Source organism: Sturnira hondurensis, unplaced genomic scaffold (assembly GCF_014824575.4).
Source record: "Sturnira hondurensis isolate 20B ecotype Veracruz unplaced genomic scaffold, ASM1482457v3 Scaffold0006505, whole genome shotgun sequence".
In the NCBI taxonomy this organism is placed as follows: domain Eukaryota; kingdom Metazoa; phylum Chordata; class Mammalia; order Chiroptera; family Phyllostomidae; genus Sturnira; species Sturnira hondurensis.
The window spans coordinates 7,629,840-7,651,906 of record NW_028079136.1 but is presented as its reverse complement, the minus strand read 5'-3'; the positions used below and the strand labels follow the sequence as shown (position 1 = coordinate 7,651,906).

Sequence of the window (22,067 nt, the reverse complement as noted above, 5' to 3'; positions counted from 1 at the left end):
CTGAATGCTAGACAAGACTGTTGGTGGAACCTGGCAAAGTCTAAAGTGGGATCCATTAAACACTCTGGGAACTCATGCTATGAATCAAGGGTAGGCTTGGGAATCTCCTAAAAGGATACCCACAACTGGCTATTTTCCTGACTTCTCCAGGAACTTCTATAACAAAATTGAAGAAGAAATGCCATTATAGGTATCTGTGTGCCCAAGCTGACGTCCCCAATGAAAAGCTTCAAGAAGTCCCTGTGATCTTCAGCTCTTTGAGAGGGGTCAGGAAATATTGGGCAGTCAGAAAAAGTTTTCCTCGCCCTGGCTGGGGTAGCTCAGTGGATTGAGGGCGGGCCTGCGAACCACATGATTGTGGTTCGATTCCCAGTCGGGGCACATGCCTGGGTTGCAGGCCAGTTCCCAGCGGGGGACTCACAAGAGGCAACCATACATTGATATTTCTCTCTTTCTCTTCCCCTCTAAAGATAAATAAATAAAATCTCTAAAAAAAAAGTTTTCCTCATTAACAGCTCCTGCCTTCCCACTTCCCTCATACCGGGACAGAGGTAAAGTGTTCAAAACCTCAATTTCCAGCTTGAAAGTTTCCTTCCCAGAAAAATTTCCCTGTGTAGGCCTTCCCACCAACTGATTCTATCTAGTCCTCCCTTGCATTCTGGGCCTGCTCCAGGTTTTTTCGCTTTGTTTCCCCATTCACAGCTACTCAAGTCCAGGCCAGACAAACAACAGGCTGGGCAGAGACAGTGACTGCGTCCTGGGACTATTAATGTCTAACAATAATATCCAGGTTACCAGTATTTACCGAAGCCTTCAATTCCATCTCAGAGAGTAATTAACATTCTTCTGTCTGTGGTTCCTTCCCCTCCTTCCCTCCAAGAAATTCCAGGTGAAAGACCATCTTGTTGATCTTTGTAACTTCAGCTTTTAGGTACCAAGACAAGAGCTTGAATGTGATAATTCAGGGTAGGGGAATTTCAGCAGGCTTAGCTCACAAGAGGGAGGGACACCTAGTCCTCCTTGCTTCCATCCCCAAAGCACATTCCTCCCCTACTCTGCCTTTTTACAATACCCCATCTCTTTACCTTCCTCTCAAGTCCTAAAGATAAATGAAGCAGCATGGGAGAATGAACACAGTCTTGGCTGTTCAGGAACTGAGTTCTAGGTCCCCTCTGCTGCTGACTCTGTGTTTGAGTTTAGACAATTCACTTGCCTCTCTGGTCCTTTAAGTGAAAGGGTTGAATTAGATTATCTCCCTGGGCTCTTTCTGATCTCAGATCTATTCATACCTGAGAAACCAATGAATGAATTAAAAGAGATGTTCATTCTGAAATATATCCTGCACCTATCTGAAACAGCTGAAAAGAGATAAAGGTCAGGGTCCTGTTTATTATATATTTTGGCTATAGGAAAAGTAGCACGTGTACGTATGGGGAAATAGAACCTGGCAGCCCCTATATTTGACTAATAAAAGCAAGTTCCTGGAAGAAGCAGAGAAAGAGGCCACAAGTGAGACCTGGCAGTGTCAAAAGGTCTATATTAAGTGGTCAAAGGAGTAGAAAACAATGGCTATAACCAGACAAGATCTCTAAGCACAGACTAAAGTCTAGAGAGGTCTGGGTGGGAAAGAGCCCCTGTGGCTTCTATTAGAGAAGAGGACTTGGTCCACAGCAAGTTGCTACTGCATTTGGTTCAAACCCCGGTTTCTCCACCTGTCCACCTGGTGTGTGTGCACCTGTGCAGACACGCTGCAGGCTGCGGTTATGCTTCTGAAGTGCTGAAAGGAGAAAGAAACAGAAGAAATGATGCCCAATTCAAGGACTTTAGGAAGGCAAGCGTAAGTTTAGTTTAAAAGCTACTCATTTCCTCCACCACTCTGTGCAGCACCATCACTGCTCATTCTGAAATGTGAGCTAGAGAGTTTTGTAAGATGGTGAAATGTGGGGGTGGGGAGAGTGTATCTGTGGTATGACTGAAGGCCCCAGGCAGAACACAACCCATGGGGATGGCTGGGGTACGGGGGAATGGTGGGAAAAAATGAGGTAATGGATGTTGAGCTAGACTTACTGTGATGATCATTTTGTAATATATACAAATATTGAATCATTATGTTGCATACCCGAAACTAACATAATTGTTAATTGTACCTAAAAAAAAAGAACACAACCCAACATCCTGTATGAGAACCCCTCTGATTAATGGCCAATGGATTTGACTTGATCTGACCCATTTGGACACTCACTTGTCTTCATTCAAGGAAACTGTCTCCACAAAAGGGATTTCTTCTTTGTCTGTTTTCCCCATGATCAGCTGGTGCTTATCCAAGTTTATGATGCACTGAAAACAAAGGAAAATCACTGGTAACTGTTAATGATCTCACTTTGGGGGTGTCCATACAGGATGACCCCTTATATGGGGTCATATATCAAAGGGAAAGTAGAACCAATCCTACCTTCAGGGATCGGAGAGTCTGGAGACCAAGGGACAAGTTTTTCTCATTGTCCTCTAATGAAAAAAAAATAAAATTCAGCCATTTCCATATTGATTTAGAAGTCAGCCTTATCACCAATAGTTTCCACCCAACCAATCATCCATCCACCCAATAAATATTTGTTCTATCCATCTAATAAACATCTGTTGTGCATCTGTTATTTTAAGTAATTTCCCCAGATCATTATAGTGAAACGTCCATAGAACCAAGATTCAAACCCTGGTCTTTTTAACCAAGATTCAAAAGCAGGTCTCTTTTTTTAATCTTCATCTAAGGATACCTTTATTGATTTAAGAGAGAGAGGAAAGGAAAGAGAGAGAGAGAGAAACATCAATGTGAGAGAGAAACATCAGTCAGTTGTCTCCCATATGTGTCCTGACTAGGGAGCGAACCTGCAACCTAAGTACATGCTCTGACCAGGAATCGAACCTGCAACCTCTGGATGTACGGGCTGATGCTCCAGCCAACTGAACCACCCAGCCAGGGCAAACCCAGGTCTTTTTAACTTCAAGTAAAAATCAAGAACTTAGAGTAGTTTCGAATAGAACACATAAGGGAAAGTAATAGATGGTGGGGAATTATCAAGGGATTTATGGCATAGGAGTAAGAGGATCTTGCCTTCTACCTCAAAGTAGCTCATGGGAAGCTCTGAGGGGCCACTTTCACATTTTGTATAAAATGTTTGTTGTCTTGCTCCTTCCCCCTTCTTTTTTTTCAAGAGTAAGTCTCAACTTGCCTTGCATGTAGCCGAGGGTCTCACTGGTATTTTGGAGGGCAATGATTGGGACACAGTCTATAGTACAGAAAAGTGAAAACCTGGGATTTTGAAGAAGTCAGTATTTACAGACATGAGATCTCAGGAGTAGGAACAGGATTTACACTGGGGCCCATAGGTGCAGTCCCCAGCTCTACTCACCAACCACAGCTGCTGGGCAGTCCAGGCGGAGGGAGCCCAGTGTGATCACGAGGTGCTCAATCTGGCCCACTACTTTCAGATGCCGGGGTAGAGAAAGCTTCTCTCCTTCGTGCTTGTGAGATCTGACATGCTCCTTGAGTCTGCACCAGAGGAGAAGACACCAGAATCCCCTTGGCAGAGGCTTCTGATGGAATCGGGCAATATCTACCTTCTGACCCACAGTTGGAATTTTCCAGGGATTTCCTGGGATCAATTTACAAAAAAAGTGCTAGCTAGTCTATACTTCTTGTTTTAGCACTGCATCCTAAACATGCCAGGGGATACAAGAAAAACTAAAAATGCGGCCCCTGTTCATAAAGAGATACGCCACTATGTGCACGGGTAAAAGATAAGAGTTGATGCAGTCACAGAATCCTATTCTGCATCCTAACATCTCCACTCATGTGCAAGGCGGCTTAGTTAACATGTCCTTTTACCCCTCTGTGGGTAACAGGTCTCAGAGAGGGCAGGTCGATTCTAATTTTAGAAGATACTTTGTTCAATGTCTAATTTCCTCTGTGTCTTTTTTATTTCAGTCTACTCCTCATCAGTGAGTCTTAGGCTGTAAGTTTAAAGTCAGTAAGTGCACTGATATTGATATCAGCAAGGAATATCACAGAGGAAGTTCCAACCAATTTAACTTGTCTGTGCAGGGGAGGAAGGAAAGAAACAGCATCCAAGGTTTCACAGTTATGTAACGTGATGGGAACAGCTAGCACCCGAACCACTGTGGGTTGGTGGATAAATACTTAATTATGGACTTTCTGTGCCAATACTTCTGCTTTACTCCATTTCCTCTCTTTTAGTGTGATAGCCCATCCAAAAAAATAATAATTGCAGCTTCATAGATGGTTATTAATTCCTCTGGAATCATGGCAATCTGCTGCCTAATTATGCACCAGGACATTATTAGTCTTTCTGGAACCATCACGTTGCACTTTATCTCATCTTTTCACCACATTAAAAAGCCCAGGGTTCTTCCCACAGGAGCACTTGCATCTTGGACTCCCCCACCACCCTGTATAGCAATGTACAAAACCCATGGAGGCAGCTTCAGAGACACAGTGATGGTGAAGGTGGAGGGCGGGGCAGGAACAGGAAGGGACAGATCATGTAGCATAGGTCACTGGTTCCACAAATCAAGGCTTGGGCAAGCCCTGCCTAAGAATATGAACACCTTGAAGGTAGTTAAAAATGGGCCATTATATCTACCCTAGCGATTGTGTCAATGCAGAGATTTAGGCTAGGGAATGATTCGTTGTGTGTAGGGATACAGAAGTGGAAAAGAACACTGGGTTGATCCTCCCAATTCTGGAAGGCACATCTCAGTGCTCTTCTGATACTTTGGAAGAAGGAAGAAGAAATGAAAGTACAGACTGAGTNAGGCTTGGGCAAGCCCTGCCTAAGAATATGAACACCTTGAAAGTAGTTTAAAATGGGCCATTATATCTACCCTAGCGATTGTGTCAATGCAGAGATTTAGGCTAGGGAATGATTCGTTGTGTGTAGCGATACAGAAGTGGAAAAGAACACTGGGTTGATCCTCCCAATTCTGGAAGGCACATCTCAGTGCTCTTCTGATACTTTGGAAGAAGGAAGAAGAAATGAAAGTACAGACTGAGTGAAAAGGAGGAAGGATACAAAACAGTTTTCTGTGACTAAAAGAGGGAGAACTTATTACCAGCTGTTAGAGAAGTGAAGACATTCAATACACAAGGTATCTGCCTCTCACACCCAAAACCCAGCAGGCACAGATGTAAGATGTCATTTTTACATGTTCTTCAGAAAGAGAAAAACGCACTAAGAAACTTGTGGTTAATGACTGCTATTCAGGCCTGGCAGCAACAGCAGTCCCATGCCAACTTCACACTGATGCTTCTTGGGACGGGCAGTGTGACCTTCAGAAGGACCCCAGTAAGCTAAGGCCTCCCACATTCCCTGCTGTTACTCATGGAGGTTATACCAACAGGACAGCTCCTTCTAATTTGATGTCTGGGCAGGGCACAAGTCTGGATCAGGGCATGACACACAGCAGCCAAGAATCTCATGTTCTCTCATTCCAGAGCCCAGCGGTCTTTTCTCAAAACTTAATACGTGGGAGTTAATGGAAAGTCTGAGGCTTTCCTGGCTCACTGATTCCTCCCAGGGGCCCAAGGACCCCCACTCTGTCCCTCTACTACAGACTGGATCCAGCTGATATTTTAGCCCTGCATACTTCTCTTGAAGCCTCTGTGGAGACCTTCACCATCTCTAACCTCAAAACAGATTCAGGCAAAGAGTGATTAGCATCTGAATTCCATCCATCCACCCAGTACAATTCCATCCAGCAGCTACTCACCCCAGTCTGTACACACAGGCTGAAGAGATGAGATTATACTGACAGCCTGTGTCAATCAGGGCTTTCACATCCTTTCCAGCACACTGTGGAGAGGAAACACACTGTTCAATAAGAGCAAGGGAAGGGAGATCCAGAGAGCAAGTAGCAGATGTCATATGAATGGCAGGGGTGGAGAGCATCTTCCCAATATGGGGTGGTAGCATCCCATCTTTACCCACTGCTGAGTCTCCTTTGAGGGGTTCTTCTCCCTGCTGAACCTAGAGCTGCCAGAAGATCCCAAAGGAATTTGGGTGTTTCATCCTATACATCAAGTAGATGTTGTGTGTGTGTGTGTGTGTGTGTGTGTGTGTTTATATCATACAACCCCATGCAAATCTGATGAATGTTTTGGTTCTTTTTTCAATAAGGATGCACATGCCTGCAAAATACTGCATACACGTTCTCTGTTGCATGGGGTGCCCTCCTTGAAACTAATTTACGAATTCTATGGTAAGACCCACATGCTATAATTTGGAGGTAAGAAACCCACTATTGGGATCACAATAAGCCCAAACTGTACTTGGCAGAAAACCCTGGAAAAGCTGTTCACAGAACATTACCTGGCAAGAAACCAAAATCATGTCATCATCCTCAGACCTCTTCAGTCCCTCAGACTTGGCCTGATTGAGTTTGTTGGTCTTGGAGGTCCAAGGGACACGACTGCTTCGGAGCTTGGACAGGTTGGTTTCCATGAGGCGCCTCTGCAGAATGTTATGTGGTTGCTTGAGGAAGGGAAAGCAGAGGCTTCTTAATGGCAAGTCATTTTTCCCACTGTCCCCCAGGTACCACTGAAATAATGAAGGAGCTGCACATAACAGAGCCCTACCTTTGCTATTTACTATTCTCCCTTCAAGTAGGGACATCATTGGTATTGTCAGAGCAGGTACTATAAACTGCTTTGTAGGAGGTAACCCTGAATGAAATGAGCAAGGCGGGACACTAAAAACTGTGGCGAGGGCCAATGTACAGTCAATGGCTACAGAGAACTGAAGGACCCTTGTGATTGGGACTGCCTGGGCCTATGCCTTCCCACCCCTTCCTTACAAAGGCATTTCAGGAGAAACGTGTCCTTTTCCCATGTGGAACAGATGTACTTTCCAGGTGACTTACAGAAGGGGCAGCTTATTTTCAGAAGCTGAAGACACCTGCCTAGGACTTGCCGCGGTCCGGCCGCAGCAGGGTCCAGGGGTTCCTGAAAGGTGGGTAAGGCGTTGGCGGTGGGTAACAGATGACAACACGCCTCAAAGGGCAATGAAGCTCTGTTCCGTTTATTGCAAGTACAAGCAGGTTTTTATATTTTCATTTTTGGTAGTGATTAGCATTTACAGGTGCATAGCATGATCAGTTAAGCAGAAAAAATCAATACAAAGGTAACCAGGAAAAGTACGAAAGTTCCTATAGATTCAGTTATGTTAAACAAAAGTTGTTTTGACCAGGAGAACCATTAATCAGACAATTTGAAATAGCTCTATGTACAGAGTTTGAACGTCTTATTGTTTATTAAAGTTCTCAGAGTTTGACATGGGGCAAAAGGATACGCTCGATTGAGTATAAGGCCTTTGTGATGTCTAACTTAGCTATCTATCCTTTTCTGTCTAAAATGTTTCTCTGTGTACTATAAACTCTGACTCCCTAGTAACTGTTTTCTACATGCTTACTAGCTAACTAGCTTCTCCTGTTTCTTTGCCTGTCTAATTCTAATTGATATATATTCCTATTCAAGGTAAAGGAGGGGCTGTTATTCCAACTTTTAAACATTCAGGGGCTACTTCATTAGAGGGGATTTTTCCATCCTTTCAGGCAGTTCCGTGGGGAATACTAATGTTTTCCCCTGAACGTCCCTTCCTCTTGGGTAATTTTCACAGGAATAAGTAAGTATAGTACAATACCTATATTCAGTAGCAAGAGTAAAATAATTAAAATAAAATAGCCAATTGTTAACCCATTTTGGATGCCATGTTCTCTTCCGGGGAGATGAATTCCTTGAACTCGAGTCCTCCATGCCTGGACCTTGTCAGACAACATGGTTGGAAGAGGACGTGGCAGGACTGATGTCAGAGGCTCTGCCTATTTCTATTTCAAGTCTGACTCCCTTACAGCCTTATGCCTTACTGGCCTGAGGGATGAGTTACCCACAGGTGGATGGGGTGGGAAGACAGAAATTGAGACCTGCTGAGCAACCCTCTCAAGAGACACACTTTGGAACGTGGCAGAACCCACAGGAATCATGCTTACTGACATCTTCTAAACCTCAAAGAGTGTAAGACAACTCCTGCCATACGCTTGTCATATGCTTGGCATCCATTCCATTCTCGTCAATGGGCCAAAAAGTGGGAGTATAAAAGGTGCAGAGACTGACCAAGAAGAAGGGGACTTAACTTGACCTTATATCTGTGTCAGGATATCTACTGTTAGAAAGCAGAGTGAGGAATGTGATTTCAAGTCTGCTTTTTGACTGAGCTTAGGAGAGAGTTCCCAGGGCGGATATGTCTGTGCTCTGTTTTCACCCAAAGTGGCCTCCAGAAAGTATAAGCTACCTCTTGATAAGCTGTTGTTGACCTGAGAAACTTCTACACATTGCATCTTATTCCCAGTTTACATTATCATTCAAAATCCCTCGAAGTGCAGCATCTAACCCTAAGTTTCAACACATACCAGATGGCACTCCAATTCTAGGGGAAGACAGTCACTCTTAGCAGCCCAGAGCCTAGAACTTTCCCAGGGAAGGCAGGAGGATGGAGTCAGAGCCATGACTCACTGTAACCCTGGTGAGGCGAAGAAATGTATTCCCAAAATACTCTGATCCTTGGCAAAACAGATTCTAAATTAGTATCCTTGAGAAAAGGAGAGAAAGAGGTACTTTAAAGAAAACGAGCTTCTAAGTTGATAAGAAGCTAGAGGAAGTGTTAACTCAGATTTCCTGATGTGCCGGTGGGAGAATGCTTTCCTCCTTAAAAGAAATAGAAATTCTTCATTCTTATCTCTCTTGCTAATAAGCCCAGACTCCTAACTCAAGTCATACTAAAGCAGGGTGTTTGCTTCTGTCAGGTTCACGCTTAGTAGGGCCAACTCAGGTAAATTGTGCAGAACTGAAAACTGCAAGAGGTTTCAAAGGCCATCTAACCAAAGCCCTCCTCACGGAAAGCTTGGGGCTGTCCTTCCATTATACATCCGTTTGCTGAACAGCACTTTATTCGGTTACTCAGTCCTGCAGAGGAGTCTCATCAGAACTGCACAGATGAGGCAAATGAGGAACATTCTAAAATGATTCTCCTCGAAGTCATCTCTCTTTTGAATTTTCCTCCCTTCCTTTTGGGCCCTTCCTCCACAGGCTACAAAACATACTCAAAGTTCTAATATATTGGGGAGAAAAACCGCAGACCCAGTCTCCTCAACTCTACACTCCTCTCTAATCGTACCCTTGATCTTGAGTGGTCTTTTTAAAGAAAAGCCGAATCACCACGTCTAGTTCCCAATACCCTCCATTTTCCTCACCGAGTCACTTTCGATCCCAGAGCACCAGTAACAACCTCCTCAGTTCCAAATCGGGCAGATATGTTTCAGCCTTCACATTATTTGACTACTGGAGGGCCTTTGGCCCTGCTGACCAATCAGCCCTCCATACCCACAGGCTTCACAGCCACAGATTCAACCAATGTGGATTGAAAATAATCAGGAAAAAAATCTCAAAAAGTTCCAAAAAACAAAACTTGGATTTTCCACATGCTGAGCACTACACTGAATGAACCCACACGGATTACATGATGTACAGGCATACCCAGCTGTAGCCTATATACAAACATGACTGCATTTTATATAAGGAACTTGAGCATCTGAGAACTCTAGTGGTGGGGATGGCGGGGAGCCTGGTACCAATCCCCCATGGATACTGAGGGGTGGCTGTTTCCATTATTTGTTCTTTTCTTCAGAAACCAAAGAAGGTTCAAACGCAACGCACGCTCAATGTAAAAATATGCACATATCGCTGAAGCATATAAAATTAGAAGGGACAGGCTCCCCAACCTCTCAACCCCTGCCAACAAATCACAACCGTCAAGTTTAGAAGCATATCCTTTAAAAGAACTTTAATACAATCACAAACATATACAAAAAATAGAATCATACTATAACACTTCTAAAATTTTCTATTCTTGTTTAATGTATGAAATGCATTTCTACCGATACATATAATTCCCTTTGTTTACTTTCGTAACTAAAAGTATTCAGAATACAGTTCAAGAATTGAAAATTATCAGCCATTAAACCCATATGGACCTCCAAGATGTGTTTCTGTGGTCATTTTATTATGCCTGCATGTTTTCGATGACAGTGTAACTATACACTTCTTCTTCGAAGCAAAAATTTCCTAAATGATGGTCAAGGAATAAGAAAGGCCTAAACCTAGAAGAACAAAGGGAACAGTAAAGAAAACAAAAAAAAAGAAAGAGGTGCTGACAAAATGTTGGAATCTGAAGGGCAGACATAGAAGTGGTACGTGACCCAGACTAGAGAAAGCTAAGTGAGCAACAGCATTCCACTCCACAGAGCACGGGGGCGGCAGACACTGCCAGCTATTCATGGAAATCCATGTTCTCCCTCTTCGTGCTGGGCAGATTCCTAGATTGTTTCCCAGCCTCTCCCAAGTGGGACACGCCCACATGACTGAGTTCTACCAAAGAGAATATGGGTAGAAGAGACGTGTGCCACTCCTAGACCTGGCCCCTGAAAATCTCCTGTACACACTCTTCCATATACTTTTCCTCTTCTGATTGGCTGGAATGGAGATGACCCCTAGGGTAAACTTCTTGGAGGTCACATGTCGAAGACACAAGAGTCACTGTCAGCCTGGGTCCCTAAATGACTATGGGAGGACGGACCTGCTACTTAAGAAAAAATAAACTCTTATGTTTGAGCTATTATATATTTTGGGTTCTAACTATAAAAGCATTTTTCCCACTAAACTAAAACCCTGGAAAGGCTGTGGAGCTAAAGATATTAGAACCTCTGTAGTTGGGGGCATGATTACGGTAGGAAAGCAGATTAGTGGAAAGCCTGCAGAAGACTCCCACTTGACCCAGATGACTGGGAAGAATGCCAAAAGTTTATTCTTTTTGTAAGAGTAAAGCAAGAGACTCCGGGTTGACAGTTTGGCTAGGCCTAGAAATTATGCACTGTCAAATTTCTAAAACAACTAAGAGAGGATGGTGTAGCATATTAAGCCAGAGCCCATGGCTAAGAGTTTAAAGACTGAAAGGGCCCACACTGAGCCTTGCATGATGAAAGAAAAAAGATCCATGCCAAGATTTCACATCACTATGAATTTCTGGAGTACTATAGATGACAAAGATTCTAAATCTTCCAAAGAGAAGAAAATGATCCAAACACAAAGGATTAGGAACCAGAATGGCATAGGACTGCTCAATGGTGATAATGGAAGCTAAAAGACAATGAAATGATGCTTTTAAAAAACTTGACAGTGCATACATTCTAAACCTAGCCAAACTATCAATCAAGACTCAGCAGGTACTTCCCATACATCCTCAAGAAGCTCCTGAAGGCTATGTTCCACCAAAGCGAGAGAAACCAAAGAACAAGGGGTGGGAGGGGGAGGCATAGGACCCAAGAAATAAAGGATCCAATAGAGAACAAAGGCAAAGGAAATTCTGAGAATGGTGATAAAGGAAAATTCGAGGATATAGGTTGTGCAGCAGGTATTGAGAGCAACCAGTCCAAAATGAAATGGGAAGATAGTGGGCTCCAGGAAGATGTTTCCAAGACAAATTTTTTTAAAAAAGGAAAGAAATGGACCTGCTAGGTCATCTTCAATTTTAAGGTACTTGAAGTACATTTAAATTTTACATAGCAAATTGAATGAATGAGTAAATAGGCAATTAATAATTGTGAGAAAAATAAGTATGTGTATGAGAAAGGAGACAATTAAAATATATTATTTGACTCAACTGTGAGTAATATGAATGTAGTCATAATAATGTAAGCAGTACATGCTGATTTGACACAAAATAGTTATTTAACAGAATGTTGGCATAATAGGAGAGAGACATGATGGAGAGGTGTAGGAGAATCAAAACGTCATCTATTATTGTAGGAAATCAATAGGTAATAATAAAATCAATAAGTCAAAAAGCTGTTTATTTACTTGTTTACTATTTCATTCCCCCAGCTTGAGTGTTAACTCCACAAGGGCAGGGATCTTGTCTTGATCACAGCTATATCCCCAACGCTTGACATAGTAATGAATAAACCAGTCTCTACCCTTTATGTCCTCAAAAGCCTTTCCTGATGAACATCATTAGCTCTTCCTTTCAGAACCCCTTCAGTTCTTGTACATTACATAGTTTGTACTACTTGAGTTCGCACTCCATGACTGTTGCCATGTAAATTTGCTTAATTGGTTCATTTTTTACGTTTATTGAAATACTGGCTCTCCAAGGACTGTCTTCTACATTCCTGGTATCCTTCAAGATACACACTGGTAATTAGCTAGGCAGGTGTTATAGGTGCTCTGATGGCCTTTTGGGCATAATTCTCAAGTCATCCTCCTGACATGAACCCTTCTTTATGCTTTAGCTCAACAAGGCAACTACTAACCTAAGCAGCCCCTGGTTCTCTACTGTTTCTGACATGTTGCTGCTAAACCCTAACCAGGGTTCAGGCATCTAAACTCTAATCCAGCGAGCTCAAATGCACTGCCGCCATCACTATCAGGAGCTCCCGAAGGAAATGGGCTCTGTGGGCAGTGCTGTTTTCTGGGCGGAAATAGTTGAGGTTCCTCGATCTGGCATACAGTTTGCTTAACTATCTCTTCTAATCAGGCTGTAGGTGAGAAGAAAGTGGGGGGAGAGGAAACAGATTATACTGCAGGATGCCACACAATATGATTGGTGCAAGAACTTCTCAATCCCTTTACCTATGCTGCACTGAACCCAGGAAGAATCAAACTAACAGAATTCTCTGGTCCAGGCAATGGACCAGAGTGGAAAACAGGGAGGATGACAGAAGTCTGCCTTCTTTGTAGCATTCACTTCCAGAGGAGAAACCCAAGGTTTCTAGCTAGCAATAGAACCACAGTTACAACCACCAGAAACAGGGGTCAGTAAACACAGCCCCCAAACCAAATCTGGTCTGCTGCTTGTTTTGTAAAAACTCAGAAACTGTCTATGGCTGCTTTTGTACAACAGCAGAGTTGAGTAGTTGAGACAGACTGTTCAGCCTATAAAGCAAAAAAAAAAACAAAAAACGGGTCGCTATCTGGTCCTTTACAGAGAAAGTTTGCCAACTCCTGACTTAGAGTAGTATTTAAAACTATATGCTTTGGAGTCAGACAGAGCTGAGGTCAAGTTAGTAAGTACCTTATAGTGCTTTTGTGAGGATTTAACGACATGATCTGCATGAAGCACTCAAACGTTAGTAAGTGTATGTATGTCTATATACATTAAATCCTCATGAGTAGCCTAAAACTGAAGCTGGTTATCAGTCACTTTTTTTCCCTAAAAGCATGAAATCATTCTACTCTGCAGATAGACATGGACTCCTGATTGACTCTCACTTCAAGCCCAGTATACACGTCTCTATGCAATCTTGGAAATGTGAAAGGGCACTAGTATCTATGCCTCCTCTTCTTTATTTACTAGTTGAATATACATGTGACCCATTCTACCCCATGGGAATACAGACAGGTTGGCCTTGGGCTTGCAGTTGCTCAAAAACACATAGGGACCTATATGTTAGGCAGGCTGTCACACTGCCCAGATCTTCTGTGTTCTGTTCCTTTGCCTTTGCCTTGGTATCCAAAGGACACATTATTTCAAAGAGAACAGTTTTATTCCTGATTGCTGCCTGCTTGCAGATTGGTCTGAGATGGTGGTTTCTCAGCTGCCATGGCAGGCTGTACTTTTGTTAGAAAGAATCCACATACAGGCAGGGAATTGGACCAGATAACCTGTAAGTAAGTTCATCTTCCTCTGAGGTTCTATAGGACATACTACGGAGGCAGCCTCCTCTCCAAGTCATCGCGTAGTCAATTTCCTCACCTGGGAATGATGAAGCTACACTCAGATGCTGGTCTCCATCACTATCGTCACACCAGGCCAGAGGAGTCCCTTCTGCTGAACTCCTTCTGCATTTAATGACTGTAACATCTTGGCAACTAGCACAGGCTTCCTGGTGGTATTCCTTCTCAGGAACTGTCTACAGCTATGCTTAAATAACTAAGAAATACCCCCAAACTTGTTCAAAAATCAGATTCCTGATTTTTAAAAAATTATTGTTATTCTATTACAGTTGTCCCAATCTTCCCTCCTTTGCAGTCCTCCTGATTCTTATTCTCTGCCCCTAACCTACTCCTCCTGTAGTCTTACCCAGCTCATAGACGACAAGTTGATTCTTCCAATTGCCAGATCAAAAACCTTGAGGTCATTCATGACTACCCTTTCCTTCAGATCCTTAATCCAATCCATCAAGTAAACTTGTCAGTTCTGCCTTCCAAGTATACCCAGTACCTGATCTTTTCTTGTCCCCTGCGCTGCTGTTACCCTGCTGTGAGACACCTTCATCTTGCACCGATCAGTCTCCTGGCTTCTTCTCTTGCCCCTCTACAGCCTAATCCACACAGTGATCTGAGTAACATTTTTACAGAGTAAGTCATCTCAGGTCACCCCTCTGCCCAAAGTCTTATACTGGCTTTCCATATTGGATTAAAAGCAAAATACCTACACAATGACCTAAGTACTCTGGCCTCCCGTCACCTCTCTGATGTTATAGCCCCCTCTCTTGTTCATTTTGCTCTGGCCAGAATGACCTCCTAATAATTCTTCAATCACATCAAGCACACTGATAATTCAGGCCTTTTCACTTGCTGTTCCTTCTGCCTAGAACATTCTTCACCAAAACATTTTGCTCTCTAATTTCCTTCAGTATCTTTTAAAATGAAATCTTACCAGAGGTGCCTTCCCTGACCACCCTGTATAAAATAGCAAGGTCCCACTCTAGCCCACCCTGGCCACTCACTGCACTCCCTATCCGCCTTACCCTGGTTTATTTTCTCCATAGCTCCTATCGCTACTTGATATATACCTATTTGTTTTTATTTTCTGCCTTCTCGCAACAAGAATGTAGATTCCACAAGGGCAGGAACGCTGTTCGGTTCACTATTATACCTTGAATTTCCTACATTATTGCCTGACATGTAATAAGTGTTCAATAAATATTTGTAGAACAAATTAATCTGTTCTGTTCTTCCTCTAATCTATATGCTCCCTATAGAAATTTTGCTATCTTCTTACTTGTGGTTCTAGCATCTATCAAGTGTTCTGACCACAGCAAGTGTTCAAATAATGTTTGCTATTTTTAGGACACATTCGCAGCTCTGAAAATCTTCAGTTTGCACCAGATCCTGGTGTTACACTGGTATTTCATGTTCCTTTTCCAAGGTGCCAAGTTCTTTGGTTCAAAACCTGTAGAATTATGGATGTCTTGTGGCATTATGAATAGCTAAACTACAGGGTACCACCCATGGCTGCTCTAACTGACAGATTCTGATCAGGTAGATCAGACATTCAGAGCATAGGGCTAGCTATTTCATGGTTGGTTGGCTTTGCTGTGTTGCACCATCCTTCCCCTGGCCTTGGCCTTCATTCCTAATTCCAGTAAGTTTTGCTAAGGCATTTGGTTATAAGCAGAATCACTCATAGGTAGGAACACAAAACTCCTTCTATTGCTAGACAACTATGGATTTGGCCTGATGCTCACTAATACTATTATATTGGAAAGACTGCACATTATCCTATGACACGACTGTTTTTAAAACTTAAAAAGTCCTTACCTCTGTGAGAAAAACATTTATGAACCTGGTAACTAAAACAAAAGAAACTCCAAGATTTTTCTCCAGTTTCATCAATTTTTTTAAAAATAATAACTCAAATAAAATATCACTCATACCTCTGATTTTGGCTCTTAACATTTTTTTCCATACAGAAAAAAATCTCAAAAAAATCTCAAGATGAAAGGCTATACAAAATAAGAGAGCCAGACATAAGAAATAAGTTAATTATGCAATTAATTTGCATAGCAGACTTTGTAGCAGCCAACTACACACAAAACAGAAAGAGGGCAAAGGCACTTATTGGGGGCCAAGAGAATAAGACCACATTTGACTGCCTACTGGTGCTCTTTGCCAATCGAAAAAAAAGTTAGCAGGCTAGTATCAAATAGCATAAATTACAGACACAGGTTGGCAAAAGGTAGATAATTTAACAAACCCAGTAATATCATTCTAATATAGGTCACCAGTAGGAAAAAAATAACCCTTTATTTAAGATAACCCTTAAGTTATCTTAAATCCAGAATGGAAGGAAGAAAAACATTCCACATTTTTTCTCACTCACTGGCACATACCCCAGAGTCAATTAAAGCTAATTTATTTTTCCCCTGTCTCTCTCTGGTGCCATCCTCTTCTTATTCTTGTTCTTTTTCTATTGAGTTTGTACTATATACCTCCTTAGTCAATGTTGGCATCCTCAAAATTTCACTTCAATATGAAAAAATTGAGTCAACACTGGTCTATATTACCAGATATACCCATAAAATGAAGTGATAGAGTACTTCTAAGGTTATTCTAAAATTATATTGAGGCAGCAAAATCAGTTCCAGGAGAGCTTAAGCAAGCCACCTCACTTCAGGACTCACAGTTCTGGACCAACCATAGCCGGCCAGGCTGCGACCTGTTCTCTTCTCTGCAATCATCTGCACAAAAATAGGTGTGAGAACAGTGAGAAAGGGATATCAACTCCATGGCAATGGGGGGGTAGAGGCGGAGAAAGTGTGAACCACAGTTCAGGACCTCACAGTAAACTGATGTGTGTCACATCCACTGCAATAACCTGCTTTCTGAGGGTGCTTCCTTCTTCCAGCCTATGGCTAATCAGCTTCTGTGTGGTTCAGCTGAGACAGACTGGAGTCAGAAACACAGACGGAATACTTTCTACACAGGAGGAAGTAGTATAAGGAATGGTAGGCAGAAGGATGGAGAGGTAGTTTCTCAGGGATAGGAAATCAGGAAACCAAATTTTAATCATATCTTGAATCCAGACTGAAAGGAAGAAAAACATTCCACATTTTCTTTTCCTAATACTTTCTTCTTTATTGGTTCCTGTGGCTTCCAGGAGCTAGGATTATTTTGGCCCGAACGTGAGAAGACTTGGACCTGATTTGCTAAATAAATCTAAACTGCTTTAAAGTAAAAGAAGGGAAGACAGAGTTATCTTTTTTTCTGGGAATACATTTCAGTCACCACTCCAAGTGAGTCTGAAGCAGATCGACAATCCTGTGACTTGTGCAGGAAAAAAATCTTTGAGAAAACAGAACAAGATAACTGGGTAGACCTTTCTGCACATAAATAACTAAAAACGGCTTTCATCACAATAAGGGAGGGCAAATCTGGTATTAGTATCTGTGTGTCATTAGGGTCATTTAAAAAGAAAGATTCAGAATTCTGCCCTCAATAGTTATTCTTGAGCTGGAAATGGCCATTTCAGTGAACCAGGCTAACATGCCCCCCCCCCATTAAACATTCTAAAAGCCAAAAAAAAAAAAGAAGAAAAGAAGATAAAAACCCACTGGAAAAAAAATACAGAATACTTATTTCACTTAAAAGGCATTCAATTAATGTTTCATAAGTATTGCCCCAATGAATAAAATGGTCATGGGATTTAGGGAAACAAGTAAACTACAAGAAAACTCCAGACAAAACTACAAAGCTAAACATAAATTGGGCCCAGGACCACTACAGTGATTGAAGGACGAGGGTCAAATACAGTCCTTTAAAGTAATGCCCCTTAGCCATCCGTCTCCCTCTATATCTAGAGGGCAGCATGGCCTTTGAATCCAGACCTCCAGTCCTGGGGGGTTCTCCTTAACGCGAAGAGCAATCCTCCTAGAAAAAGCTTGCACCAGCCCCAGCCCCCGACCCAGCCTCACACGTTAGCAGGTCGGTGAGATGGAGACTCCTGGGTTCCACCGTCTACCCGCTCTGTGGGAGTGGGGGGTGGGGGGTGGGGGGAGGGGTGGAGTAGGAAGGGATGATTACGATGAAGATATGTTTGGGGTTCAGGAAACCTTCAGGTTCAACCCTTCTTTCCTGTCCCACTTCAGGATGCAAGGTCAAACGTAGGTAAGACCCAAATCAAACGGAGAAAATTTTGCATAGGGGAAAATGGATTTAACAGAAGGTTAAATTTTAGTCATCTGGTATAGTGACTACGAAGAAACCCACCCCGCTTCCCACTTCGTCCTCTCCTCACACTTACTAGGACCTCATGGGACCGGCCAAGCGGCCTGCGGGGCTGCCCTGGCTGCGAGGCTCCAGCCCCCTGCGATCATACTCTGTACTGCGAATAACGGGAAGGAAAGGCGACTTGAGGGCAAGAAGGCAGGGGAGGATCTTTTCTACTCGAGAACAGACCTCAAGGGAGGAAGCAGAGCCGAGGGGAGGTGCGAGCTAGAAAAGCCACAACGGAATCCTGAGACACCGAAGCAAGGGGATGGATGGAGAATAGCGAGACGGAGGGCAGCGGCGGGCCGGGGCGGTGACTCAGTGAAAGCGGCAAGCGGCAATGGGCGGGCCCCGGGAGGCCGCGGCGCAAGGGGATCCCGAGGCGGGCGCGGCCGCGAGGCTCACCGTGTCCTTGGACGAGCCCAGCTTCTTGAGGCCGTCCAGGGGCAGAAGGTCGGCCGAGTCCTTGTGGATGAACTGCACGGCCTGCTTCATCCGGCGCTGCTGCCGCAGCGACGCCGCCTCCCGCATGTCGGTCTCCTTGCGGCCGCCCTCGGTGAGGAGCCCTGAGTAAAACATCGCTGAGGCTCCCGCGGACCGGCGTCAGCGCCGCTCCCGGAGCCCCTGCCACCCGGGTCTTCGAGCTCCTCCAGCGCCAGGAGAACCGCGCGCCACGGTCTTTATAGCCGAGCATGACGTCACGGAGAGCAGCCACTGCGCGCGCGGGGGGCGGGGCCGCCACAGGGCCTGGAGCGAACACAGCGCCCCCGGCCGGCGAGAGGCTCCCAGCGTCGACGTCGGCTGAGCATCTCAGGGTCACCCCGACTTGGGGTAAGAGCCGGCCGGGAGGAGTGAAGCTGGCGGGACCGACCCGGAGCGCCAAGTGTCCACCTCGGTCTCTTTACCCGATTGCCCCTCCCGTTGTGGGCGTCCACATCCCCTAGACCAGGAGTGGGTGTGGTGCCCAATGCCGGGGCAGCCTTTCAGACCCTACCCGGTGCCGCCCCCGGATTCCCCCTCACCAGTCCACGCAGTGGCCGACCCCGGGATCACCGACAGCCGGGCCATGCCCCGAGTCCCGCCGCCCGCGCCGCAGTTCGGCTTCGCAAATTGCCACCTCCGCCCCTCCTTCCGATGCCCCTCGCGCCCACAGCCCGGGCTCGGGAGTACCCGCAGCGCACTCAGAACTTGGGATCGCTCGCGGTTTCTCTAACTTCAGGTCGGTCCCCACCCACCAAGCCACGTGACTGGGGAGGGGGCAGCTCCTGCGGGCCGGTTGGAGCTGGCCTTCCGGGGACCCTCCCTCCTCCTAGCACCCTCTGCCTGGGAAGCCTGGCGAGGCGGAAACCTGCAGGTCAGCCTGGGGCTGAGGAGAGGCGAGGGTCCCTCCGCGCCTGGCAGAAAAGCACGTTTCTCAGCCAACACTAGGGCTTACCATCCCTGGAGTACGTTTCCAGAATCAATTGGTTTTCTTGTGGTTCATACTCTCAAGCCATTCTAATAGGGCCTTGGGGCATCCTGGGTTCTGGCCTCAACTTTGTGACTCGTGCAAACTGCATTTCCATCCTAGGCACAACCACTTTCCTCTCCCAGCCCCTCTCACTGGAACGGCGTGAAGCAGAAAGATCTACTTTCTGTAGAAACAAACAATAAAAGTAATTGCATTTACTGAACAGTTTACCATGTGCCAGGTATTGAAATACTTAAAATGTAGTAGCTCGCCGAATCTTGGCAACAGCTTATGAAATAGTGTTATCATTATCCCCATTTTACAGGTCAATACCTGAGACCTTTTAACTGGCCTCCTGAATTTTGGTTCCCTTCCAATTCCTTATTTGCGACTGCCAGGGTAATGTTTTCAAACTGCCAGTGTGATCATCTCACCTCCCTGCTTATCATACCTCAGAAGGCTTCCTGTTGCTCTAAAGATAAAGACCCACGTCCTTGCCCATCTGCTCCCACCTGCTTCTCTCCCCTGTACTTCAGCCTCATGAGCCCTCTTCCAGTTCCTTAGAGGAGCCATTCTCCCTTTTGCCAAATATTCTACCTTTGGATATCCTGTTCCTCTGCATGGAATGCCCCTCCGACTCTGTTCAGTAGACAAACAGCCCTCAGCTTCATTACTGGTCTTCCCAGACCTCAGCCGCATTACTGTTTCTTTAGGAAAGTCTTCTGTAACCTCCCAGAGAGGGTGCATTCTCTCTCATCATGTCCTATGCATCTCACCCCGACGTTTCGCTTTTTTTGGTGACAGTGGTGGTGGTGGGAGAGTGTTATTGTTTAATTAATGTTTATCTCCATCTTCCTCATGAATTGTAAGTTCCAAGAAGGTGACTAAGTCTTTTTCCCCCCTTACCATTGAATCCAAAGCATGTAGGAGGCTCTCAGTAAATACTAAGTATGGCAAGAGTTAAGGTCTCACCCAAGGAAAGCAAGTGGTAGAAATGGGCCTTTAAACCTAGGACCTACTGTCTGCTCCCCCGGAACCAGTGCTAGACCTTCCAGACCTGGAAGGGCTTGGTTTGACTTCATGAACCTGCTTTTCCCCCTCTGTTCCTGCCTTCAATGCTTGCCCTAGATTCAGAGCTCACAGGCAGCTTGTGGGAAAATAAATCCAGAAGGCTGCTCACCTGGCCTCAAGGAATACCCTCACCGTGCCCCCCCCCCCAAAAGCTACACAGAGAGCAATATCTCCTGGAGGGGAAGGTGAGGAGGGGGTGGGATTGCAGCTTACCTTCCAGTCCCCTGGCACACTTCCAGCAGTAAACAACAGTGACTGCCCTGGCCCCTTCTATCCTGTCACCTGGATTTCTGCCTGGTCACTCCTCCAGGCGAGAGTCACCCAGGGAACAGTGAAAGACAGCCTTGCCTTGTCTCTCTCAGACAGGTGCCTCTGAGCTCGGCAAAGCATCAGGACAGGCCCAACAGTGAGGGCCCCAGGGGCTCGGGCTGGGACAGCTACTCTCCGCAGGGAGGAAGCCAGGCAGGCAGATTCTGAATCCTTGCTCCTCAGGTGGCTCAGCTCAGTCTTGCAGCCTTTTTAGCTGAGGATGGCCCAATGGAAGAAAGGGGCTGCTTTCATTGCGAGAGCCGGCCCCCCCCCCCCCCGCCCCGGGAACACCAGGAAGCTGAATCTCTCTGGTTGAACTGGAATTTGTCCATATCAAGTGTTGCTGAAAAATAAATAGGGCCTTGGCTGGAGCCGGGAATCTTTTTGTGAGTGCAGAGCTCTTTGCCGTCTTGGGATTTGTGTCCTGCAATTGGATATGTGGCCACAATACCCGCTGGTCCCCTCAGCTGTCAGAGATCTTCCTTAGCCAGACTGATAGCATCACTACCCTTACGCGTGGGTCAGTGTGGTGAGGCCAACCCCACCCACTGCTCATACATACTATGAGTTTCTGCAGACCGCACACTGGCTGTTCCCTATGAGGAGCATCACCTTGGGCAGTTTATCCAGTTGGCCCAAATGACTTTGAGCAAGTTGCTTCCTACCTCTATGCCTGAGTTTCCATATCTGTAAAATAGGTGCAGTGAGATTGCATGTAAATCTGGGCTTTGTAAACTCTGGGAGGCTGTACCAACAGAAAAGACTGTTATTAATTCTCCATACAGCTGAGCTCTCCTACCCCCATTGACTCATCTTGGAAGAAGTATAATATTAGTGTTAGAACCACAGGTTTTGGAGTCTAATACACTAGATTTCAATTCCCATTCTGCCACTTACTATCTATATGATTAGTAAGTTGCTTCATCACTGTGAGTTTCAATTCCTCCTCTGAAAAATGATGCCGGTAACATATCTACCTCTCAGGACTGCTGTGAGGATTAAATGAAATAATACACACAGCACATCATGGCATATGGCTCTACATAAGGTAGCTACCGCCATTGCTTGGGACAGCTTCAGGAAAACCTGTCGGTTGCCGAGCCTCAGAACAGGCCCTGGTCTGTG

General features: G+C 44.9%; 1 protein-coding gene across 1 annotated transcript; it reads right to left on the bottom strand.

Moving 5' to 3' along the window:
* Positions 1-458: 458 nt before the first annotated feature.
* Positions 459-18,797, bottom strand: NRIP3 (nuclear receptor interacting protein 3). The gene is made up of 7 exons (XM_037050113.1): positions 18,518-18,797; positions 6,384-6,545; positions 5,785-5,867; positions 3,408-3,547; positions 2,453-2,505; positions 2,243-2,337; positions 459-1,777 (listed from the first exon to the last, which is right to left on the bottom strand). Exons 1-7 carry the CDS (start codon positions 18,689-18,691, stop codon positions 1,762-1,764), a joined length of 723 nt encoding a protein of 240 aa, XP_036906008.1. The 5' UTR covers positions 18,692-18,797; the 3' UTR covers positions 459-1,761.
* Positions 18,798-22,067: the final 3,270 nt, after the last annotated feature.

What these genes read in the sequence shown, in the direction of transcription:
- NRIP3 (XM_037050113.1), bottom strand. Translation starts at nt 18,691, where the DNA reads ATGTTTTACTCAGGGCTCCTCACCGAGGGCGGCCGCAAGGAGACCGAC. An exon ending in TGATTTTGGTTTCTTGCCAG is followed by an intron (nt 5,868 to 6,383) that starts GTAATGTTCTGT and finishes TCCTCTCCACAG; the next exon opens with TGTGCTGGAAAGGATGTGAA. An exon ending in GCCTGTGTGTACAGACTGGG is followed by an intron (nt 3,548 to 5,784) that starts GTGAGTAGCTGC and finishes CCTCTGGTGCAG; the next exon opens with ACTCAAGGAGCATGTCAGAT.